At 41.1% G+C, this 26,593-nt stretch overlaps 2 protein-coding genes across 4 annotated transcripts in view; one reads left to right on the forward strand and one right to left on the reverse strand.

Annotated features, from left to right (window-relative positions):
- EDRF1 (erythroid differentiation regulatory factor 1) overlaps positions 1 to 5,129 on the forward strand; it is a 52,367-nt gene extending 47,238 nt beyond the window's left edge. For all 3 annotated transcript variants that reach the window (XM_075215970.1, XM_075215972.1, XM_075215973.1), the window contains 2 exons: positions 44 to 186; positions 3,447 to 5,129. In XM_075215970.1, the coding sequence (XP_075072071.1) occupies positions 44 to 186; positions 3,447 to 3,618 (315 nt within the window). In that variant the 3' untranslated portion in view covers positions 3,619 to 5,129. The remainder of the gene's footprint in view (positions 1 to 43; positions 187 to 3,446) is intronic.
- Positions 5,130 to 8,087: 2,958 nt separating this feature from the next.
- MMP21 (matrix metallopeptidase 21) lies at positions 8,088 to 26,150 on the reverse strand. The gene is made up of 7 exons (XM_075215148.1): positions 25,722 to 26,150; positions 23,196 to 23,832; positions 21,046 to 21,185; positions 18,638 to 18,779; positions 12,309 to 12,566; positions 11,159 to 11,331; positions 8,088 to 9,441 (listed from the first exon to the last, which is right to left on the reverse strand). Exons 1-7 carry the CDS (start codon positions 25,956 to 25,958, stop codon positions 9,142 to 9,144), a joined length of 1,887 nt encoding a protein of 628 aa, XP_075071249.1. The 5' UTR covers positions 25,959 to 26,150; the 3' UTR covers positions 8,088 to 9,141.
- Between the last annotated feature and the right edge of the window lie 443 nt (positions 26,151 to 26,593).

Raw genomic sequence — 26,593 nt, forward strand, 5'->3', positions numbered from 1 at the left:
TGTCACGGGGTAATGTGCTGACGGGATGTGGTGTTCTTCTCAGGGAGCGGATGACGATCCGTCAGATGATTCCTCCGGTAACCTCCGCAAGGACGAAGTTGTAAAACTTGTAAATATATTTGAGTCTCGCTTGTCATTTGTCCTCTTACAACTCGTGAAGCTTTTATCCTCCAAGAAAAAGAACAGGTAAGTGGCATCTTCCTTTCTTACTTATTATGTTAATAAGAAAATGTTTGTATATTAAAAATAGATTTGACAATGCTGCACACTAAAATTGTGGGGCCCCTGTGTTCATGTGTATGTAATGTTTGAGTAGATATACCATAAATATATTATTTTGGCATCCTAGATTGATTTGTTAATCCGTGCTAGGTTAGATTTCTGGCCAGCCTGACGTCACTACTTTATATCACTGTTAACGTTTTGGGTGCTCGGATTGGCTACGCGTTTGCTTAGTCCCTCCTACTTCACACTTGCCGACACTTAAACACACGGGACTGGGCTGCGCTCAAATACTGGGATTTACTAACCTTACATTTAGGTGCAGAATTTGCCCGGGCCCATAACAGCCGAACAGACACCTACTACCCTTGTATAACATGCGCTGGTAATAGGTAATGGTTTATGCGGAATGTTAGTATTTATGCGGAATGTTCATACCTGTGTCCTGTTCTAGGCTGCTGCTCACATACAAGCGCTCTGATTGGCTGCAGGTTGTTCTAATCCTGCCCACATCCTGTTCTTCTCATCTATGTGTCCCTAGTATTAAAGACTCATTACATTAGGGGCTCTGATACTAGTCCAACACTTCACAGGAGTGTCCTTCATGTGAGATACACACTCTATGCATCATCGCCCTTCCTGTGGGTGGAAGGCAACTAAATCAAAACCGTAAAGATATTTCTTTGTAGTAAAATACTTTCAACATTTTTTTTTCTTTTCTTACCTCTTCTGGATCTCTTTCTTGCCACGCAGTTATTTATTTATTAATCATCATTTATACATAGCCTACATAATACGCAGTTTACAGAGACTATATAATCATTCCCATCAGTCTGTCCCAGTGGTGCCTAAAATCTATATTACCTACCAGGTGTAGAGGCTTACACAGTAGGGTTAATTTTGTCAGAGGCTAAGTGACCTACCTTTGGAGTGTTTTAACACTCATACGTACATTTGTGTCCTCATGCTTGGACTACAGCAATGCTTTCTACCTGGGTCTCCCAGGGAAATAATTACACTGCCTGCAGCTGGCACGGAGTGCAGAAGCCAGGCTGGTAACTGACCTGCCCCTGTTCCTGCCACATAACACCTGTCCTCTGTTCCCTCCGCTGTCCGCCTGTAAGATGGTGAATCTGTTCCAAGATTGGCTTATTGACATACAAAGCCCTGCACAGCCGGGATCCTGGGTACTTGAGAAGCTTCTGACTCCCTGTACTCCCACTTGGTCACATTGATCCGCAGATGACGGACTATGAACAGTACCTAAAATCTCCTATACTTCATATCAGGCCCCAGATTTTAGATTTGCGGCTCTTATTCCCCAGCGCTCCCTACTTCGTACAGTCTCAGAGACCTCGTCTCTAGAAACCTCCAAACGCAGACTAAACACTTATCTGTGTACTTGGGCATTTCAATAATGTCCCTCTTACATAATACACAATGCTAAGCCCTCTTTTCTGTTAATCCTTTATATACTTGGTATCATGGTTTGTTTTAATCTGCTAACGTAAAGTGCTGAGAGTAATATTGGAAAAGTGCTCTATAAATAAAATTATTATTAAGTTGTCAGATTGTCCTCTACAAATTTAGTTTACAGATGGCTACAAGAAAACTTGTACCCGCACCATATTCACCTTGTAAGTGTCCAAGATATAACACCTCATTATTAGCACATATTAAACATTGCCTATAAAACACCCAGGCACGCTGCCTTGAAATGTATATTATCCACAAGGTGGCAGTAGAGACACGCAATATATCACCAACCCAAACGCTACATTCTAAATAGATGGTTGTTTAGTGTAATTGTCCAAAACTGGTAATTGTTTCTGCTCTCTAGTGTCCTGATATTTCATCGGCTTAAAGGTTTATCCTGTGTAATATAAGGAAACCTGCACATCTTTATCTCTCTTTTATATGCACTGTATTTGCTGCCAAGATCACTAATCTGTAGAGTTAAATTAGCTTTATGTACAGGACTCCATCATAAATTGTAAGTAGCTGGTGCTTTGTTATCACTGCACATGGAGGAATATATCAGGGGAGCAGCTGGGAAATTGCTGATGCTTCGTCCATGGCCGTCCTGTGGCGCACATTGCCATACTTTATGTCTAATCTCACCCAGTGATCTCTCCCGTCTGGTGACACCGGGGGCTGACATAAGACCACAGGGTGGATGCAATTTAGTGCACATGATGACTTCTGCTTTATTGCCTGGTTTGTCATCCTTTAGCAGCTTCAGTCTTGTTTGTTGTGACTTTCAAGCAATGTTTTCCTTGGGAATAACTTGAATAGGTTGCTAATAAAATGAACTAAAAACCCTAAAATCAATATTCTTGTTCTCTAAAAGGCTTATTACACCCAAAACACTAACTTACAGAATTATACCAAAAACTGAATTTTCAGTCATGAATGCAAAACATTAAGTTGCTTCGGTTAGGAGCGATAGTTCCACAGTAGCCTCACACATTCTTTTACAGCGCAAATTGGAGGTAATTACGGTACTGCAAAAATAACGCACAAGGAAACCGCAGACGGCTCATTCCACACTGATTCGCCACCTGTGATAGGTCTACTGAGCTCAGGAAAGGCTGCACTTGCTCCCCCTGCTGGCAGAGTGATGTCTATGCATAATGCACAAGTATCTATGATAAGACCTTTGACCATAACTGTACTTCATTTCTAATCAAAGGGACGTGTGCTTTTTCTAGCACTTCAAACCATACTGCCACAGGCCATCCAATACGTGAAAAGATCTGGTCTTGGAACTAATCATTTTCTACTGTGCTAACAAAAAATCGGCTGTAATGTGATTGGTTGCTGTGAACGACAGCGGTTTTGTTGAACGCGTCAACTATGTTATTAAAAGAAACCTCCATATGATTTGTTATACTGTACTTCACTGCTAGCGATTGTCTTGTGTTATTTGCCACTCATGCCCAGACAGAGTGCCAGCAATGGGCTTCAGTGGTCTTAAGATATCCAGACACACTGTGATTTGGCTCATCCGTGTGCTGGTTTAGTCCAAAGTGGCCTTGGATGTGTGGGATCAACTGGTTTTTTTTTTTTTTTGTTTCTTTTGCTACTGTTCAGTTTAGCTTCAGTTATGTCTTAAATTAATCTTAGGAGCATATAGGGTCTTTATGAAATGTCACTTTTGTGTGTAATGTATAAGTGATTATGTTGTAGTTTCTGTCCAATCAGCTGTGATTTGTATCCTCCAGCAATACCCCAGAAGAGGAGACCTCGCTGAAAACCTACAAGCAAGTTTATTCCAATCTCTTACGGGCTTCGACCAACAAGAACGCCACGCTGACCGACAGGCTGAGCCTGCTCATAAATTTACTGGATCAGCTCACGCCTAAGAGCAAAGCAAATGAGACTGTCATTCAGTGACACATGTTTGTGTTTGGGATAGCGAGCGGACGCCGTGCCTTGTTAAACCTGGGATTGCTGCTTTTGTTCTCCCCGCGCTGCGCTCTTCCGTCTGTCACCGTTACCATCATTATTACAATAAGCGGTGTGGGTTCTCCATGCGCACGCTGCTTCTGGTTTCAGTTTAAAGAGACAAGTCTACACCCATACTATGTGGGTAGCATTGAATTTGGGGACTGCTCGCACCCGTTTTTTTTTTTTTGTTTTTATTTTATATGATTATTGTTTTGCACATTTCTTTCTACTCCATTACTTTTAAAACCATAATTGTTCACCTCTCGTATTGGAAAGTAGATTGTGTGTCAAGAAGAGTGGAGGAATGGGAAGATGTTAATATATTAGGAACAATTCTACAACATATTCTATCCACCAGTCTTTAATTCATAAAATAGTTTTCTTTTTTACATCCCTAGTAGTTTGCCTACTTTGTTAATGTGTGATCTATGACATTGCTGTTTTGGTGGTAACTAAGCCCCGCCCACTTTGTGGTCATTAAATTAACAACAGGCTGAAAAAGTGTAACGCTAATATTCTAGAATTTGGAGTATTAAGTACAAATTAAGGCAACCTTTCCATTCCTTCTATTTTCTTGAATACTTCGGACAATGTCTAAACGTTTTCCTGAGAAAATATATCCTATATGCAAGAGAACCCCTTGATCCCCCTTCCCCTAATCTTACCCCCCCTCACTGTCGGGGTGTCCTCTCTGGGGTAGGGCTACAACTGCATCTCCTGTGCTTGTTCTATGATTTTTCTTCAATTATCTTGTTTTAAAGGCACCCTTACCAAATATTTATTTTTTTTCCTTTTATTTCATGAATATAAACAGATAAATGTATATAAGTATATTTTTGTTGCACTACTTAAACTTGCTCCTACAAAGGTGTTACTCAGAGCAAGCACAGAACCATTGTTTTTATAATCCCGTTATGTCTTCCCAAAACCACCTATCGTTCCTACTAATGTTTGATAGTATGTCGGTAAAGCAGAGGTTACAAAATATGACATAGAACAAGGAAAGAAGAAGCAGTCACAATCCCTTTAATTTGCCAATAGCCTTTTACAGGGAAATATCATATAACTGGACAGCATTTGCATGCCCTGTGGTGTTTTGTGATAGTGCCTTTAAATTTAATAGAAGAAAAGGAATGTTTTGTGTTCTCCTGAATGCCAAACACTCGCAGAAGACGGTTGTAGCAGGAAATCGGTCTCTGATTTTTTTTGTGACATTGTCCCATATTTATGGAAGTGATTGAAGGTTATCAGTGAAAGATGACCAACTATACACAAGATCCTAAATCAGTCACTGAAAAGACTAGCACAGCATACAAGGTACGTTTCACATCTCTGTTCTCCGCTACATGCAGACGCACTCTGTGGCTTCTCTTACATCTTCTTAAGTTGATATTCTTCTTTTTCTCAACCTGGAAATGTGAATAGCTTGTTAAATAAAAAGTTAATATTTTATTAAATACTGCATCAATCTATTTTATTTTTCAAACTGATTAGCTGAAAATAAAATCAAACCGTTATTGAGAAAGGAGTTTGCCTATTGAAGCAGATTAAAGGTAAGTTTGTGTGTGCATTGGACACAAGTATAGAGAAGCTGCGCAGGAGAACAGAAATGCGTCTTATGAGAAACGGAAATGAATTAATTGCGTGGAAGATATAATTCTCTGATGGTGAAGTTCCTTTTTAAAAGAAATATGATGACCTTGGCTTCTACCAAGCTCTAGTGTAGAAAGAACCCATGTACTCTATTAATATTTATTATTATTAATATTTATTTATATAGCACTAGCATATTTTACAATTGGAAAAAACATGGTAATAAAACAAGATTGGACATTAACAGATAGAAACAAATGGGCCCTGCTTACACTCTGGGGAAAATAGGAGTTTGATACACGTGATTAAATACCCCTTACTGTATGTGGGTCCAGTCATATAAGGAAAAAGTTCTAATGAAATTCCCAACCCACCTACTTCATCTCCCTAGGCCAGTGGTTCCCAAACTTTTGCAGTTCGCGGCACCCTTAGAGTCTCCAAATTTTTTCAAGGCACCCATCCAAAATAATTACTGAGCAGTCCTGTTTTAGAAGTAGTTGGGTCAACAAATTGTAATAAGTATTTAGGTCACGACAGAAATACTTATTTAGTTGTATGCAAAAATGCCCCTCTGCATCCAGGCACACTGCCCCCTCTGCATCCAGGCACACTGCCCCCTCTGCATCCAGGCACACTGCCCCCTCTGCATCCAGGCACACTGCCCCCTCTGCATCCAGGCACACTGCCCTCTCATGTTGCCCCCTCTGCCCTCTGTCACGCTGCCCCCCCTCCTCTGCCTCTCCTCTGCCCCGCTGTCACTCTCCTGCTGTCACCCTCATCTGCCTCCCCTCTGCCCCGCTGTCACTCTCCTCTGCCCCGCTGTCACTCTCCTCTGCCCCGCTGTCACTCTCCTCTGCCCCGCTGTCACTCTCCTCTGCCCCGCTGTCACTCTCCTCTGCCCCGCTGTCACTCTCCTCTGCCCCGCTGTCACTCTCCTCTGCCCCGCTGTCACTCTCCTGCTGTCACTCTCCTGCTGTCACTCTCCTCTGCCCCGCTGTCACCCTCCTCTGCCTCTCCTCTGCCCCGCTGTCACTCTCCTGCTGTCACCCTCCTCTGCCCCTCTGTCACTCTCCTGCTGTCACCCTCCTCTGCCCCGCTGTCACGATCCCTCTAACTCCTCTGCCGCGGGCCAGCCATATAAAAAAAAAAAAAAAGAAAGAACACAGTAACTTACCAATCCGCCAGGCGCCGGGACCCAGCAGCCTCCTCTCTCCCGCAGCAGCTGTCACTGAATATCGACGTCAGTGACAGCTGCTGCGGGAGAGAGGAGTCTACTGGGTCCCGGCGCCCGGCAGATTGGTAAGTTACTGTGTTCTTTCTTTTTTTTTTTTTTTCTTTTTTATATGTCTGGCCCGCGGCACCCCAGTGACAGCGCCGTGGCACCCCTGGGAGCCGCGGCGCACAGTTTGGGAACCGCCGGACTAAGCAATAGTGCTCAATGTCAAGCAGCAGCTGCAAGGGCCAATAAAGTATTGGCATGCATGAAAAGGGGCATAGATTCAAGGGACGACACTGTAAGTATGCCACTGTATAAATCGTTGGTAAGACCTCATCTTGAATATGCAGTACAGGTCTAGGCACTACTCTATAAAAAAGACATTTTGCAACTAGAAAGGGTTCAGAGAAGGGCGACAACATTGATAAAGGGTATGGAGTCATTAAGTTATGAGGAAAGGTTAGCCAGTTTAGGCATGTTTACTTTAGAAAAGAGGTGTCTAAGAGGAGATATGATTACTATGTACAAATACATTAAGGGTCAATACAGAGAACTTTCATGGGAACTGTTTACCCCAAGGACCATACACAGGACACGTGGTCATCCCCTAAGGTTAGAGGAGAGGAAATTTCACAACCAGCAAAAGAAGGGATTCTTTACAGTTAGGGCAGTAAAGATATGGAATTCATTGCCAGGCAAGGTTGTGATGGCAGATTCAATAGATATGTTTAAGAAAGGGTTAGACAAATTTTTAGCTGAAAAGTGTATCCAGGGATACGACCGTTAATTAAAATGAAGGATAGTAGTGGATCCAGGGAGAAATAGGACTGTAATATTGAGTCTGGGGGGATTTTCACAATTGAAACAGATTGGCGGTTGCTTACTCTGGATTAATTTCAAATATAAGTGTAGAATCGCAGGAGATCCAAAATAGGTTGAACTTGATGGACTGGTGTCTTTTTTCAACCTCATCAACTATGTTACTATTGTATTTAGTGAACGTTGCATGAGGGCGCCAGTCTTCTAATTTTAAAAATGAATGTTATAATTCTACAACAGAGGTGCCATCTGACTTCATATACTTACAGAGGAGATGACCGCACATGTGATATAAAACAAGATTGTGCTTTTATCAGAGAACATTCCTACAGACACAAGGGCATTGTCTGGAGTGGCTGCTGGTTTTATATCGGGGAGGTAACAGCTTGCAAAACATCTCTTGCAGCGTTCAGCATCTTTACTTCTCCTTATGATGTTACTGCGAGCTCTGTCCCTTGCTCTGGTGCGAATGATATTTCTATATTAATAGCACTTAGTCATGCACTGTTGGATTAATACTGGGTGCTTCTTTCATACATAAATATAAATATATGTTTGCTGCGACCTTGTTCTTCACATCAGCAGGTTTTTAGGAGACTTATAGGAGTTGGCAGTTTTCAAAACACCTATCTAGGCACTTTCACTGCTTTAAATTAGAACCCTGTAATATCACATGACGAGTTTAACGTTCACCGTTATGCGGGGACGATTGTGTATTGACATTTGATTCATATTAGGTGCATTCTTTAGAAACCCACATCCTGACGAGGAATAGCGGCTAATGTACTTATAAATATAAAATTACTTTATTGTGACAAGGTAGATAAACAAATTCACATTAATATACAAAATGTTACAGTACCAGTTTGTACAAAAATATTCTAAAGCAACAAAACGCGTTGTCATTTTTTTTTTAACAGGTTAAAACCTTTTACAGGTTTTCTGTCTTTTAGCAAAGATAATCTTTAAATAGAACATAACATTAGGAAACTTGTGTTTTTTTTAATAAGCTAGATTGGAATAAAACTCCTCTATTGTCGTACTTAAAATAAATTGTATGTTAAGTCTTTGTCTTTTATGTAAAAGAGCTATTGGTGAGCACAAAAATAAACTTAGACTGATCATTAAGGAAGCGTTTACCCAACGCCCACCGGCCTTACGGTCTTCAGGCAAGAAGCCACCTTGTAATTAATTGTATAATTTGTATACGGTTTTAGTTTATTTTTCGATTAAAAAAAATGTACTTTGCATTTGTTCTGTAGAGGAGAATGGCTCCACATGTATTGCCAAACCTCTTTATCTTGAATTTATTTTTATTTTAAGTTTATGGTCTGCTCAACAGGCTACGTTCTTGTGAATATTGAGCCAGTCCACAAAATGGCTGCCGGCACTGTGAGTAGACAGCTGGTTCACTTCAAGGCCATAGGCAAACCGAGGGGGGGTTTCCTAGTGCCTGGAAACCACCCTCCAAGCCTGGGGCGCTGTATAATTGAGGCCGTTGGACCTTGCCCCCGCTTCACACGGCTCTGGTTGAAAAGGGAGAGCTGCATGCACCTAACAGTAGGGCACGCAGCATTGCCCATGTATATTATGGGGATAGGAAGAGTTGGAGAGCAGCCAAGCACTGTCTAAAATTATAGCCACGCTCCCATGCATGCTGGTCACGCCCACTGTGAAAACCCCCCTGTACAAATCCTGCTGTATATGGAGCAAATTGGAATTTGACAGGAGCTGGATCTCGTGTCAATCTAAAGTGCATTCGTCATCCTGGGATTTATGGAAAGGGCCGTAGATATTAAAGCGTCGGATCATTCTTCATGTGTGAGAGCTACTGTCCAAACTCACAATTTCAGCAACGACCCGTGTACATTACATATATCAAACCACTGCTCCGAAATAGCCCCCCGGGGCAAGAGCCCGTTCGGCGGCAGAGAGGGATTTGTCTGTCTGTCTTTGTCACTGACCACTTTCCAAAATTCTTTCCCTTTCAACAGAAAGAGGGCACTGTGGCTGTACGAGTAATAAACGGCGTCCAGGTTACTTCTCGGGTGGTTGTTGCGCGCAACGGGCGGGAAAAAAACATTTATTCTCCTGGGGAAATTGGGAACAACGCGAGTTCTGCTGACATCAAAGGCGTAGACCTGTGGACGGAAATGTAGATGATAAATAATTATGTATAGGGTTACTGTCTTATACAACAAAATGGTCCAATAATCATTTGCGGTGCTTAGAAGCCAGTTATAAATTCACCTTTCACACCTTACCTGTATAAATTAATAAATAATAAAAATTCATCTGGACATAGTGAGGCTGATTTAGAGTCGGACACAAGTCCAACTAATCAGCGCAATTAGCACTTGTAGCCGAGGATCCGTCTCAGTTTGCACTCTGACTGAGACGGATTTACCTCTTGCACCTCTGTGCGCTTAGAGAGGTGGAACGGGGAAGTTAGCGGGCGAGCCTAGCAAAGTTAAGTGTGTCTTTACGCTCTTTACATGCTAAGCTGAGTTGTAAGCAACTGCTGATAGGTCTTTTAGGAGAAGGATCTTTTGCGGGTGCTTTCACCTGGTGCAACAGACCTTGCGGTATAGACAAAAAGATTTTAAAAAAATGATTAAATTTTAAAAAAAATAAAAAAAAAATGTGTGCACCCCCTCCGAACAGCATAACCAACTCTAGTTCTGTTGGCGGGGACACACAATTATTATTATTAATTTTTTTTATAACAATTATTTTATTCATGAATCTGCTTTACTGATACAGCTGTGACTGATACAGTTGAGTGTATCATGCACCCCGGCCCATAAGCAAGATAAAGAGATGTGTTTGTGCAATTTGCATAGTATTCAGAAGATTTGTGCGACTTAGAATACTGTGTAAATTATGGTCTGCAATTTCCACTTATGAGTTAAGTGTACATTCCGTTCGACTCTAAAGTAGGCCCGATGCGTTTAAAGTAATTTGATTTGGGAAGTTACACTGGATCTTGCATATGTGGTAATAATAAGGGCGTGAGGGGAACACAGCACTTTCGATGGATTTCCTCATTTGGCTGCTTCCTCCTCTATCTCCAGCTGTCGTCATTGTACGTACGTGTGCTTAGATCAGCAAGTCCAGGGGTTAACTGTATTACAGTGTGATTTTCTGGAAATCTACGATATTCGGTGACTTTGACAGCTAAGTTTAAAACGGCAATGTCTTTGAGGGCCAGTTGTGCCCTTACAGACATTACCGTTTTAAATTTAGCTGTCAAAGTCGTTGAATATCAGCAATTTGCAGAAATCGCAATTAATAAATTTAACCCCAGGAATGCTGAACTTCTAGGGCCTAATTCATTAAGGAGCGTAAATGCTGATACATAACATATCTCTGTGCATTGCCAGAACCGGACCATACACCAGCAGCAACGTCCAATACATCTTTGAGCGCAATGGACCCTTATTACAGCATATAATTTCATGGGTGGAATGGGGAGGGGGCTGGGCGTATGCACGTAGTCAGTGTACTTACTGTGTCAAGCTCGAGCGTACCCAGCAACGTCAGATTCAAGCTTTGGACATATCAAAGGTAGGTGTTTTTGTATTGTATCCCTTGCACCAGCTATGGGGCAGGTGCAAGTGCTGATTACTAGCAATGATGATGAGTATACATGCTAGAACATGTGTTTGAAATCAGGAGCAAATGTAAAAATGCATTTTATGTACAATAGACATTCTTAACTACTATTAACTAGTTGTTTTTAGACCGTGAGAGGAAACCAGAGCACCCAGAGGTAAACCCGCACAATCCCAGTTTTCTCAGCTCTGTACATTTAATCTGGCATTTTAAACCCATTGGGAATTAGAGATTTCTTCTCACCTGGGAGTCTTTAAAGAAGTAAATGTACTGGGTCCTCCTGTCAAAGTACGCTGCGTTGATTGGACTGGGAATTCCTGGGAAACCTTTGGAAATGAGCCTGGGGTACGTCTGTCCCTGAGCGTCTACAGAGTAGGCCTTGTCATTCTCACTATCGTAGCGCCAGTACTGGGTACCTGTCATTGCAGGGAAGAGAATAATTACATATTGTTCTCCTAGACACACACTAGGATGTTACTGATGTACAATTATCAACGTCATTAACAGGTTGTATGAGGAAGCTGAATTCTCCGAGTACTGGTGAACTGAAAGAGAGCAGCCGTACTTAACCCTTTAATCGGAGGTGACCACGACCAGTGCTTGCTATTTATTCATTATTGTCTATTTATACAATCAAATCAAACTTATACAGTGCTCTATGGAGGATATGTAAGGATTCACAGCTCCTTAATCCCAGGAGCTTGCAATCTAAACCAGTGTTCGCTAACCTGTGACACTCCAGGTGTTGTGAAACTACAAGTCCCAGCATACCCTTCCAGCAATAAGATGCTCTATATTGGCAAAGCATGTAAATAGAAAACCTGAACTATCCCTTTCATTTTCTGAGCTGTGTATATTCCTGCAGCTTTGACCAATATATTTATGTATATTTCTGTCTTCATTCTATTTTTTCCACACAGGCTTTTAGATTATTTCAGCCAAGTTGTTTCTTGAACAGGACACAACATTGAATACAATTGCCGCATCCCTGCTATAAAGTCTGTTTCTGCAGTTCGGACACTATTTAAAAATAAATAAATTAAAAAAATTGTCACCTAACATTTTCCATAAAGATTTCAAGGAATTTGGTGTCACCCAAATAAATATGTTGGAAGTCTACATCTGGCCTACTGCCTGCGAGCTGGACAGGTCTGGAAAAGTCTATAGTTAGTACCCCCTTCAAATCGAACTAAATTCAAAATACTTATGTTGTAGGCGCTTATAAAACCCACAGACAATGATATCAGTACAAGCACTGTAACTAGGGTCTGTGGTAGTGGGTATGGGGAAAGTGCTGTAACCTGTAACTGCTCTGGTGGGCCCAGGGTGCACCATAAAGGCAGACTACCTGTTGTAACATAACATTCTATCCTCCCATCATTTCTCCTCATACCTTTGAAGAAGTAGCAGTCGTCCTTGGTCCTGGTCCACACGTGTACAAAGGCGTCAATGTTCTGTGTGGGAATCCCCTGCCAACCAGTGGAAACGGCAACTGGATCCCCATAACGTGTCCGATTGTTCCTGTTCTCATACATCCAGTACCAGTTGTTTCGAAAGAAGTAAGTGTTGTATTGGACGACAGTCTCCCCGTATTGGTTTCTCTCCTTCCTCACCCAATCAAATACTGTGTCAAAAGGTCCTTCACATGACCCTGGAAAAGGACAACACATGTTTATAGGAAGCACAAACAGATCGGCCGTGATGTCTCCCTTCTAGGTGGAGACCATTTAGATGGCAGTAACAGACTGCCTACAACAGGAGTAATGGTCCTTTAAAAATAAGTACAGGTACTCCTCACTTAACGACTGAGTTCCGTTCCTACGACTAGGTCGTTAAGCGAATTGGTCGCTAAGTGAGTACAGTACTGTTATATGCACCTACATGTATTGTAATCATTTTTATTGATTCTAAATGAAGAAATAGACTAAAGAAAACTGTATTTTGATATGTTTGCTTTACATTGCATAACACTGCATAACAGAAAATAAACATGTGTACAGTAAAGCTCTACAAACAGCAGCAATTATAACAATGAGGACCCAGGGAGAACCTGGTCGTAACTCCGAGTGGTCATTAAATGGGTAGGTTGTTAAGTGAGGAGTACCTGTACGTAGGTTGTAGACCTTCCCCCAACGCATTAAATTATCATAGTTTTAGGTTGCCTACACATCGGATTTCTAACTTGTCTTAACACGGTTGAGATGGCCATTTTGTGAGCTGAACTAACATGCAATATGGCATAATGCAGGATAAAACTGCTTTAATCCTGCTGTACTGGTCCAAGAGTTAAATTTATCTGGTATAATTTTATGCCATTTGAAAGACTGCATTCCCATTGCTGTGTTACTGAAGATACAGCGAGGCTTTGACTTCAATTTAAATTGGATGCAGTACCTTTGATGACCTCTAGGTGTGTTTGACCATCGACACAATTGTAACTTTAAATAATATACAACTATTTAGTGTCCAGCCGTCATACATTTAGGTGCTTGCCCCCTCCTCTTGATTGAGCGCCCCACTTCTCTCAAATTCAAATACAGCCTACTGAGTGTGTATAAATATATATATACAAGTTAACCCGTGCATGATACTCATGCATTCTAGTCAAATCAAGCTACTTAAGGTGTTAAAAAGGTTCTTGTCATGCATTTGGGCCTAGCCCAGGCCTTCTCAGGGGAAGAGCGTTACTTCCCGATGCAAGCGCCCTTTTTTAACGTGGTTTTGTCCACATGTCACCACCTCATCATTTTTCTCCATCACCTCATCCTTCATCTTCATCGCCACATCCTTCATCTCTATCGTCTTACTGTTCTAAAACCTCTCGATACACAATGTTTCTGCTAAACACCTTATCGCTGTGCTCAATCAGTCTTCCTTGAAGGGCAGTATTCATAACCTGCACTTTCACATCACTGCTTCTCCGTACTCGTCACCCCCGGCAACCACCAACCACTCCCAACTGTCACTTCTCCTTCAAGAAATATATAGGTCAGTGTATAACTCTGCCCAGCAGGTGGCGCTGCAGCTTGGGTTTTTTTTTTTCACACACGCCACTAGGCATTTATATAGTAGATATATTGTAGCATGATAATGATCCACCAGGGGGCGCTGCTCTATTGGAGCCTATGGCTTGTATCTCCTTCCTTGTTACATTAGCGAGTATGATAGATTGCACTCATAACAGGGAATACAAATTTGGAGAGGAATAAGGCTGTCACTGGAGTTGCAAACATATAGATAATTACTTTAACATAGTAAAATAAAGAGAAAATAACTGCTACTTGTAAACAGGGTGCATTCTCCCTTTAAATGGCATTTCTCTACATCATTATATTGCAGTCACGTAATCTCCGCTATATACCATATACAATGTTATTCACCAGTGAATTAGACCCCTCCAGCATCTCAATATCTGTATAATATCTGTATATTTACATCATTATTACTTACCTGCAGCCATGGATATTACTTGTGGGTTTTATTGGCATTTTCATGCTGGTTTTATAAGCTGTTTTATGTTTTTATTTGTATGCATGATATTTTGATTAAGGTTACTGTTTGTGAGATGATTTTTCTTTGTTATTATGGATATTGAACACATAAAGACGGATGCATCTGGCTGGATTTTCACATGGAGAGATATCTGGGTGTAAAATAAACAGCCGAGGAAACGTAGTTACCAGATTCAGATAATAAATGGCATTATTTGTCTATATACACTTATAAAAAAAACATACAATTGTTTATGGATAATATGTTGTTGTTTTGCTTGTGTTTTAGTTTTTTCTATATAATTTTGTTTTATATGTTCATAGAAATAAAACTCACAGCTCCTTGCTTTCACTACTGTGAATCAATTGGAGACAGCTGGAGGTTTACGCTGTAGAGACTATGGTGGTTATTTAATGGTGGAGTGCAAATATCAATGGTTAGCTGTAACCCATAGCAACCAATCATATAAAAAAATGTTAAGGACAGTGGAGTGAGTTGCCCATAGCAACCAATCAGATTCCAGCTATCATGTTCTAGAATGCAGTACATAAATGATAGCTAGAATCTGATTGGTTGCTATGGGAAACATCCACTTTTCCTTTTAAGAAGGTGCCATAAAACTACTCCTCAGTCTTTACTCCTGTTTGTCTGGGATGTTCTCAGTTTTTAAGTGGGTGGGGATATAATAACTTTTAGCCCATTTGCTGTGTAGACCAGTGGCGGATCCAGGGGGGGGGGCGATCGGGGCGATCGCCCCCCCCCCCCCCCCCCTAGCAGGGGCTTGCTGCCGGCGGCTGCACACTGTGCAGGTCCGTTCAGCAGTGACAGTGTGCTGCCCGGCTGCTCTGATTGTGTTTTAAACACAATCAGAGCAGCGGGGCAGCACACTGTCACTGCCGAGCGGACCCGCACATACTGTGCAGCCGCCGGCAGCCTTAGAAATTAGAAAGGGGGGTGGGGCCTAAATCGCCCCCCCTAAAATCGCCCGGGGTAGGACAAATGTCTGGGGCTGCCCCTGGTGTAGATGCAGGTCTGTCTGGTATCTGTCCTCTCTTGGTGGCTACAGAAGGACCAGCACAGCCTGTTTAAATGTAATATAAGTCTTTCTAAGGCTGGGGACACACTACAGGGGTTTTCAAGCGATTATCGAGTCAATCAACCGATAAACAACCGTTCGTTCATCGCTGCAGCGTAAATCCTAATGTGATATCAGGCCGATTATTGTTCCAAAGGTCTTCGTATTGTTTCATTAGATTTTTAAGCAGAACTAAAAATCTCGTTCAACGATGCAACGATGTCCTTCCAATTCTGCAGTGTGTATGCACTCAGGACCGGCAGTGTCCATAGATCTCTATGGAGTGTGCAGAGTCACCATCTTTTCAGCCGATGGTTATGACAGATGAAGAGCACAGATCTGAAGGTAAATCGTGTAAAACTTATAGGGGATATTCAATTGTCAGCGAGTTGTTTTTTTCTGAGCGCGTTAAATCATTTTAACGCTGTTTTTTATAATTTTCGAGCGGGTTAACTTTACCCGCGATTCAATTCCATTTTTATCGCTATGTTTGTTTTCATGCAACGGTCCTCTCGCGCTCCAGTAGAAGGTTTATTGAAAGTATAGGATGTGCGAGAGGCAGCCGTGTTAAAAGCTATTCAATTGTCTTTTAGCGCGGCTGATAAAACAGGAAAATATGCTGTTTTATCTCGCACCTCCTTGGGGTGTGTTAAAAATAAAAAAAAACTCTGAAAAGTATTTAAAATCATGTAATAATGTTGAAAAAAAGTTAAACTATGTTTATCACTAATGCCTAACTTGTGTAAGTTGATTTTCTTGTGAAAAAATGTTAAAATAAAAAATAAAATCACTAATTAATTAAGCTTTATGTATGTTTTTGGTACAAATATGAATGTAGTAATGTGTTTTGACATGATATAGATGATTGTATGGTAAAAAATAGTTCAATAAAAAAATATGCTAAAAGAAAGTACTGTAATGTAGATATTATCAATGTGTATCAATGTGTAATGCAATCTAATGTAAATGTATGCAAAACGTTTTTTTTTGTGTTATACATGACCGCGTTAAAACTCCCCTTCACTCCCCTAAAATCTCGCAAACACAATTTTTAACTCTCGGGGCAGCGTTCCCTCTTTTTCAATTGAATTGCGCGAGTTTTCCCGCTGCGCTAACTCAAAACGATTGCTATTGCCGGCAAAAACCCGCGGGAGATAAAAAAATTTTTTTAACACGACAGGGAAAAAAAATCTTGCTAACAATTGAATACCCCCCATATAGTGCGTACACAGGAATCTGCACGCTGATCGGGACTTTATTTTTTCTTTTTAATCAGTCGTTGGTAAGATTGTTATAGATAACACATCGGGAGAAGATTTCTGTAGTGTAACCCAGCCTAGGTCAAGTTACTTGCTGAATATCCATGTGAGCGACCTACTGAGTTGGTGCAGGGAGACCTACATCTACAAAAAGCTGTCATAGATCATATTCAATAAGACTGTAACTGAGAAATCCACAAACTGTAACATGAGCGACTTCACAGGACAGATGATGTCATACTACACCTCCCACTATCCTAAGATGATGGGAATTGTAGTACAGAACAGGCGGATGTTGTTGACTCTTAGGGCTAGATTTACTAAGCTGCGGGTTTGAAAAAGTGGGGATGTTGCTTATAGCAACCAATCAGATTCTAGCTTTTATTTATTTAGTACCTTCTACAAAATGACAGCTAGAATCTGATTGGTTGCTAAAGGCAACATCCCCACTTTTTCAAACCCGCAGCTTAGTAAATCTAGCCCTTAGTGTACCACAGTCCTCATAATGTCTCATCTTCAATATAATGTCATTTTTTTACATTTTAAATGCAATAAATATTAAATTATCCCACCTAGAAAATAAGAACAGGCAGCGACAGGGACATGTATTTAAAACTTGCGACTGTCCTGGCAATTGGAGGCAGTTATTACATCATCACCAGCCATGATTTCGGTAAATTACCCTGATATCACTACACGTACGTCACCAAACCATGGACCAGTGGAGCAAAAAGCAGAACCGTATTTATCAACGTTATTCTGTATATTCTATATTCGTGTGGATAAGTCAGCGGAAGTCTGGATATAGCTGCATAGTATAAAGCCAAGCACAACATTCATCACAAATAAATTGAAATCTGTATCTCTTTGTATTGAAATAAAGACGCTGTGCCGTATGTTCACGCCACATTAATGGAAATGCAATTTATTGTGGTTAAGGAGAGCGGTGACTTCTGGGCTCCTGCGTACAGTTACACTGCCCTAAGTCGTGTGCCCCCCTCACTCTGTCTGCTAAGTTCATTTATTTGGGCACCTGTGAAGAATTACAGTGTAGAGACTGTCAGCCTCCAGTTCGGCTCTAAGTAAGCTGTATGTTGCTCGGTCTCTCTGGCGTCCTGCGGGTGTGAAGTGGGGACGCAGCCTACAGTAAGCCAAGACATTCATATCGCTAGTAAGCAAACTGACATCTGTATCTCTCCCACCGCTCAACACCCAAAAGCTCTGATCCCTGCTGAGATGTCACTCATGTTTCTAAAAAAGAGGTATACTGCATTTGAGGGGGGCAGCGTTGTATGAGTGGGTTCTATTGCAGGTTACGGCCCCCAAGATCAGCACACTCATTCTCTGAAGTACTCTGTGCTGACATGCTCCTGGCCACAGGTGGCGCTATCCCCCCACATGTCAGAACTAGTCACACACAGACATGCAGAGTGAAGACAATAGGGGTTCTTCTAGTCAATTGTTAGTGGTGTCTAATGTGAAGTTATAAGACTTGAAAGATGCTGCTGATGGATACAGCTACCCTTATATACCTTCACCTGTTTTGTATTTTATTTTATTTTTTGCTTAAAGGAATTTCTGTGTGTTCTACAATATATCCATTTATAGTTTTACCATCTTAATAGCAGTAGCATATGAAGTGATATATCTATTTGGGGAGCAGTGATGTCATCTCTTATATTTTAAGAGCAGTGATGTCACCTCTTATATTGGAAGGGTAGTGATGTCATGTTTGACTTATACTGAAAGTATTCTCCATAGTGGAAAACATAACTGTCACAAGTATCACTTCAAACAAGCAACATTTTATATATATAAATATATATTTATATATATATATATATATATATATATATATATATATATATATATATATATATATATTTATATTCTTACCATATAGGTTCTGTATTTCTTTCCTGTCAGACCAGTCCAGTTCAAACCCTGACTCCCGGGGGATGTAATTGGGTTGCATTATTGATCCAGTTCTGTGGATGTGAGAGAGTCCGAGAACGTGGCCAATTTCATGAACTGCAACCTATTAATTGGGAAGAAAGGAGCGATTGAGTCTCCTTGTTAAAATTTAGAAACAGAGCAGCGTAATTTGCGTATTGATCAGAGTGAGGGGTTCAGAGCTCTACATTTATACAACTTCATCTCATTGTTTCATTAATAAGACAATACTGGATAATACATACAGACATAGATGTAAGAGGGCCCTACTCGAAAGCTTATAATCTATGGGATCTATATATAATATACAGCCTATACGGCAAGTCTAAGCATGCTTGTAGTACTGCTCTATTGCTGTTCTAACAAAAATATTAGAATTAAACCTGCATAATAAGTAAGGTATATGGGGCAGCACGGTGGCTCAGTGGTTGGAACTTCTGCCTCACAGCACTGAGGTCATGAGTTCAATTCCCGACCATGGCCTTATCTGTGTGGAGTTTGTATGTTTTCCCCGTGTTTGCGTGGGTTTCCTCCGGGTGCTCCGGTTTCCTCCCACACTCCAAAAACATACTGCTAGGTTAATTGGCTGCTATCAAAATTAACCCTAGTCTCTCTCTGTCTCTGTCTGTGTGTGTGTGTTAGGGAATTTAGACTGTAAGCCCCAATGGGGCAGGGACTGATGTGAATGAGTTCTCTGTACAGCGCTGCGGAATTAGTGGCGCTATATAAATAAATGGCGATGATGATATAGCACAGTGGCTTAGTGGTTAGCACTTCTGCTTCACAGCGCTGGGGTCCTGAGTTTGATTCCACAGTGTGGAGTTTGCATTGGTTTCCTCCAGGTGCTCCGGTTTCCTTCCACACTCCAAAAGCATACTAGTAGGTTAATTGGCTGCTGACAAAATTAACCCTAGTGTGTGTGTGTTAGGGAATTTAGACTGCAAGCTCCAATGGGGGCAGGGACTGAGGTGAGTGACAAATATTCTCTGTACAGCGCTGCGGAATTTGTGGCGCTATATAAATAAATGGTGATGATACAACAATCACCAAAGATCACTCTAGTTATATATTTTAAGCAAATAGTAATACAATAGATAAAGAGAGCCCAGTGATCAGTGCCCAAAGGGCGTTGGACACAGGGGTAAGCAGGGTTATATGGAAAGTCCACATAGATATTACTTAGATATGGTGGACGTTGGCGCTGTAGGGTTGATGTAGCAGAACACAAAGGGGTAAGAGTACGTGTGTGGGTCACCAGCATTACTTGTGTACGAGTCCTACGAGCTGGTTAGTTTTACACGTTCCTTGTAATTCTTCTGCAGTTGTATTTTAATGAGGTTTGGAAGCTATTACGCATAGACGCTGGTAACTACAGGCTCATTAGAGGAATCACAGGACATTCTGTCCAGGTTGTTTGTTCAGTCTCAGTAAAATGCTCATTAAAGCGAGAGCACTAATTATAAAAACACTCAAGTGGTTTAAAACCAGGAATATGCCTTTAACAATCCAAAGGGGTTTGGGTTTTTTCTGCAAACAAATGAAACTACTTCAGCTGTACCGGGGTCATACGGGATGGGGCTTCTATAAAGAGCGGCCGATTACGGGTATTGCAATCACATATATGTGTATACATTTCGGGATCTTGCTAGAAACACTATTTAACGAATGTAGTCATTGATCTTCCTGCTAATCCGAGATCTGTTCCTCCACAAGGTGGCACAAAGCGATGACTGAAACTACTTCTAATAATGCTTCTAACAGGAGGAAACCTAGTTGTGACCAAGAAGTGGAAGCTTGCTAATACCCAGGGCAGTAACCAGGGCTGTGCGAGAGGGGCGACCGCCCCGGGCGCAATGCTAAAGGGGGGCGCAGTATGTGAATATATTCAGTTAATTCGGTTAAAATTGAAGGCTAGGTGGGGCGGCAGTATTTCCTTCTCACCCCAAACGCTAAAATTTAAATTTACGGGTCTGCTAATACCCCACATTATAGACAGTTATATTCTATATAGCTATGAGACACATACAGTATATTGTGTAGCAGTATATATTATATTGCCCAAGTCTTACATTTGTACATTTCTCTTTCATGACCTGGTGTGTCAATTAAATAAAGCATCACTGATTTTATATGTGTAATGTAGATGGTGAAATGCGTTTGACAGACAAGTAGACCCACATAAAGAACCACAGTGGGGCCACATATTTTGCTGTTTATAAAATCCATTTCTTTGGCAAATGACAATGTCCTAAAAGGGACACTGTATACTACAACCAAATCAAGTTATTTATTAAATAGAAGAAATTGTTTTGATGCACCAGACAGGGGCCGTACAGTAGGATATCACTTACTTTCAAAAGACTAATCCCGTTATCACTGCTAGGGGCTGTGAAATGTTCATCGTCATCAAAATGTATGTCCCCCAAAAACCAGGCATGTGCGAACTCCTGTCCCAACCCATCAAATTCGCGGTTGCATCCTAAGTGGCGACCTGGAAACGGTATGAAGAGTTACGTTAGCTGGTTCCTTTAGCTTACAACACCTATTACTTGTTCACGGTTTCAATCAATGTCCCACTTATAGCTCTGATTTATGCAAATCTTTGTTACATCCAAAACAAATCACAGGACAGCATCATTATTAATAGAATTGTACAACTATTCACTCTCTTAGCAAAGTATTAACCATCAGTATCTTATCATTTAGAAGAAACAAAGAGTTTTGTGAGACTGAAACACAAAACGAAAAGCAATATATACAGTAATGTTTTATTGTTGATGTTATTTTCTAAGCAAATATAACCCGGTTATTACACTTATTTATTAGCGGATGCAAGTGCTCAGGACAGTTCATGGGCTAAATTCACAAAGCTATTGTAGTGGATCAAAACGTATCTCCTCCAATTAAATACCTCTAATCTAGACATCAGTGTAAACTTTTAAAGTATATTATTCTACATACTGTGGTAGCAGCCAGTTTCTGGTCTATACTAATATTGACAATAATGCAGCCTATCTATTCTTGGAACTAGCGAGCTGTGGGCCCTGATGCAGGGAAGTGGGGAGGAGGGGACTAGAGCCCACAGCTTGCTAGTTCCCCATGCAGCGGGCCTATTAACTCCATGGGCCGCATGGTTTCGCCACTGCTTAGAACTAGAAACATTACTAAGACCACACTTGCCAATTCTCCCGGAATGTCTGGGATACTCCCTGGTTCCGGGTAGGTCTTCCGGACTCCTGGGAGAGTATGACAGGCTCCAGCATCTGCCCACTTGATAGTGAAGTAGGCAGCATTAAATCCCAAATTCCGCGATTTTCCGGGAAGCGTGGCACTTGGCCCCTCCCCCCGCTGTAAAATAACGAGTTTGTGTCATTACAACACGAGGGTGGGGCCAAAATGACACAATTTGCATAGCTCCGTCCCCAAAACCCCCACATCCCCAGGCAGCTCCCGGATGCTGAATTAAGAAAGTCGGCGACTATGAATAAGACATAATGCACTTTTTAAATAGGCTGCATTCTCCATTGTGTCCATCTGACAAGTGTAGTTTAAGGTTCAAAGTGACTGTAACGATAGAGAGATTATTTAGTCAATTTACCCATAATTCATCATTTTAAATAAAACAGCGAAGATAGATCTTTTTTTTGTATCGTGTTATTCTGTAGGACAAAAGTCCTGGACAGGTTCAGATAGACAGATGACTATGGGGCCCATTTAACAAAACAATTAAATATATTTAGGCATTGCGCCATTCATTTCAATTTAACTGAATCAATTTAACCAAAACTTTTTTTTTCAGTTCTCTATTTCTTTTTTTTACCATCCTGAGAGTTTTCCCTCGAGCAATAAAATTGTGGCGACAGATGAATGTTGTTAACACACTGGTTGGGAATCACTGTTTTACTGTTAAAGCTATGAATCTATTTATCACCAAGGTCACTAAAATCTCTATCTAGACCACTGCTGTATGATCTGGGTGTTATATGAGTGACTTCACCTGTCTAACAGAATAACACGCTTTCATCTTTACCCAGAAACAAAATCTCCCTTGAGATATTGCTGTTTGTGAGGTTTTGTATTATTATAATAGCACAATAAATGAAACCAGTGCAGGGCTAATTTAAGCTGTTTGCCAACAGTACGATAACTCAGGGCGCTAACTTGTAGGGGGCAATCAGTGACATATTATATCATTGTTCATTATTAGATTTCCCTTTATGCTATTACTATACATGAATCTTTACAGACATCTATACAACTGAGCCTTGTTGCTAAAATTATCTATAAATGGACAGAGTTAGTGGTAACAGCGGGTAAGTTAGAATGTTTGCAGAGCCCCCTGTACTTAGGCGACCACAGGTATATGCCCAACATGTCCAAAGTGCACCTTGTACTATTTATTTTCCCATCAGTTTTGTTTCCAGAAAAAACCCAACAACAATCAACCAGTTACACTGACAGTAAACCATGTCATTCAAAAATTAACAAAATGTGTATATACCTCGTCCGAATCCTAGCTTTATATCAATGTGGGACAAAGGCGATGTACTGTCTTCTTCAAAGTCCAAAGGCATAACCTCACTCCACATACGGAAGGCCAATCGGAAAACGTATCTCTGCTCGTTGATAGAAAGCTGGCTGCTGTATCCTTCTCCGATCATTCTCCATTTCAGTAGCTTTTTACTGAACACTTTGGTGCCAGCGTTGGGATTCGCCTCCTGTTCTTTTCTGTATTTGTCTGAGTGCATTAACAAGTCCAAGAATCTCTTCCTACGGATTTTTGGTTGGTCAGAACCTTGGTTCGTGGCGTTCTTAGAAGAGTTGTGTGCCGTCACGGGCAAGGGAGGCTTGTTGAGATTGGTTTTCATTATCTGGTTGTCAGGGACCCCGCACCTCGGCTTGTTCATGGCATTAATACTGGCGTCATCTAGTCTCCCAGTGGCTGGAAGGTTGTTGAGCTTCTGAAATTTTTTGAGGGCTTCAATAAAGAAGGGACTTTTTGTCGGCTCCTCTGACCTCTTTCCTGCGTTCATTATCGCCTCCTGCATCAGAATAGTGTCTTTTGGAGGTTCGTTATCACTTTTAGGAAATTCATCCCAAGCTACTGGTTCCGTCCAGCCATACTTTGCTAAATATTGCTAAAAAAAAACAACGTATATACACATGGTCAACAAAAGAAACAAGAACATAAATAATATAACAGACAAGATAAATAAAAAACACATATTTAAAATATTTTTGCAGAAAGAATCTTTAAATCTGAGTATTCAAAGTAGACCTCCAACATGTATAATATCTGACATTACACGTTTTTGTTATTTAACACTATGCTGACTATTTATGACCCATCGTATATTAATTATCATTTCTTATCACAATGATAACAAATGAATTAATTGCTACATGTTCCTCTAAAGCATACTTGCCTACTCCCCTGGAATTTCCGGGAGGCTCCACAATTTCGGGGAGTCCTCCCGGACTTCCGAAAGAGTAGGCTAAACTCCCGGACCCTTGAATAACCGGGGGGCGGGGCTTAATTGCATCATTAAGCCCCGCCCCCAGCTATTCAATACCTTGAATTTCTATAGGGGCTATAGTGACGTAATGATGTCATCACACCCCCTCCTAACCGCTGTTACATGATCTGTACTCCGATCTCCCAAAGTACAGATTTAAAAAGTAGGCAGGTATGCTCTAAAGAGCTATAAATCATATTGGGCCTGATTCATTAAGGAAAGTAAAAACAAATTAATAAGTTTTCTCCTGGACAAAACCATGTTACAATGCAAGGGGTGCAAATTAGTTTTCTATTTTGCACATAAGTTAAACATTCTCTGTTTTTTCATGGTTTTGTCCAGGAGAAAACGTACTCAATTTTTTACTTAACTTTCCGTAATGAATCAGTTCCACTGTGTTTCTGTATGTAGTTATATCCATTCCCAAGTTTATTCAATCTGTGCTTTATAAATTGGCATTTTAGATATTGTGGTAATTTTAGTGACCAAATCCAGATACCAAAAAGGTAACAGAACAACTAATATTAATTATAATACATTATTAGTACAATAAGGACATATTCATTATTGCACAGAAACAATAAAAGGTTGCTCAGAGGATTTCTAAGGTGACCACACTGATTACAACAAAAATCAGTGACAACATCTAGTAGGATCTCAGAGTTTGTATAGACCAGGACGCCAGGTGCTCTCTGGGATATAAGTGTTGAGTTGAAAGGTGTCCGGTGAAATCTAATGTAATCTCTGATGCTCACTGCTAATATGCGGTACATTTCCCTGAAACATAGAGCTATAATACAATATAAATAAATAAAAGTACAGGAGTACGTTGGTCAAGTTATTATTTCCCAGCAGTGTAGTTAAAGCTGCACCAGAACAGCTATAAAAGAAGGTGTAATTGCCACTGTAAATTTATTCAGTGAATAATAAGTTACAACACAACAAACAGACAATAATATACATGCACAAAATAAGCAGGAATATGGGGCGATTTTATACGACTGCATTGCAGATTTACCACAAATATTATTTTATCTACTGACTTCCTTCTATGCAACTTATCTGCCTATAAAACAGTTGCTAAAAAGACAGCAGTTTGCTAATGGGCTTGTCCTTTGCCAAGTCTGCTGCTGGTCATGGTGATATGGCATCACTGAGGCATGAGCCATCCACTCGTTATGAACCAGTGCCGTCACCAAGGGCAGGCTGGGCTAAAGGGCCAGGGACGGTCCCATAGTGGGCTACTTGGGCTGGGTCACTGGGCCACCTACATTTTTTTTTTCTTTAAAATGTTCCTGATAGGCTGCTGAGTAGAGTCTTGCCCCCCCTGGGCTAAAATTTGCCAACTCTCCCCTGGCCATCACTGAGGTATGAGACATCTTTTCTAATGAACTGAATATTGTCTGTCTCCAATGTGTGTAGGAGACAGTTCCACAAGATTCCGGAATTGACAGATCGGAGCCTTGGAACCCTCGATCCTTTATTTCATGTATTGCATTAGTGCAGCTTACCTGTGCTGAGATGATGTCTGTGACCAGGTCGGCCTGCTGGAGATTAGGCGGCTGGATATCTGAGCGATCCCGTCGGTGGAAAAGTTTCTCAGCGAGGCTGAACTTGTGCACCGCTAGGCAATGGAAGCATAGAACCAAGAGCGAGGCAGGCAGCATGTCTGTGTCATATAAGTCTGGGTACTTGGTTATTATGCTGCCTCCACAATTAACAGTTGGACTGATTGTGCTCCAGATCATCTCACTTCTGCTTCCTTTTATAAATTGCTGACTTGTGACTAATGTGTTGTGTTTTTCACACCCAACAGAAAGGCTCTTTCACTGTTGTTTGCTCAACAGCCAAACCTCAAAGTGTGCCTGGGATGTGTGGGGCCAGTACAAACATACACAGATCTACGTTTGGTGACAACTTGTGTCCTCTGGAGAATTGTTTGTCTCTCTGGTTTTTATAGAAGCTGGTTTATAAGTGTTTGTTTCTCTGCATGGTGCTCTCCAAATGTCTCCATGGGTTACATCGTTTTCCAGATCTATTGTCCCTTTAGAATTCTCATTTATAGCCAATCACCGTGACTGAGATAGGCAGAGGGTAAACTTATTTTTATTTCTTTTACTTTTTATTAATAGTCCATAATATATATGGATGTCATCTGCTGACATCCCAAAAGTGTGGCAAGTGACATGGGGCAGATAGAACAGCGTTGGGAGCAGTCATTCACATGGTGTATTCAGCAAGCAGAAAAACGCCATGAAAGAAAACAGATTCATATATGAGAGTAACACTCCTTTCACACCGAAGCATGGACCGGGGAATAACCCAGATAGTGTGTCAGTGTGAATGGGTCACGACCAGGGTTATCCCCGTGTCGAAGCCGGAC

Source organism: Mixophyes fleayi, chromosome 6 (genome assembly GCF_038048845.1).
Source record: "Mixophyes fleayi isolate aMixFle1 chromosome 6, aMixFle1.hap1, whole genome shotgun sequence".
Taxonomy (NCBI): domain Eukaryota; kingdom Metazoa; phylum Chordata; class Amphibia; order Anura; family Limnodynastidae; genus Mixophyes; species Mixophyes fleayi.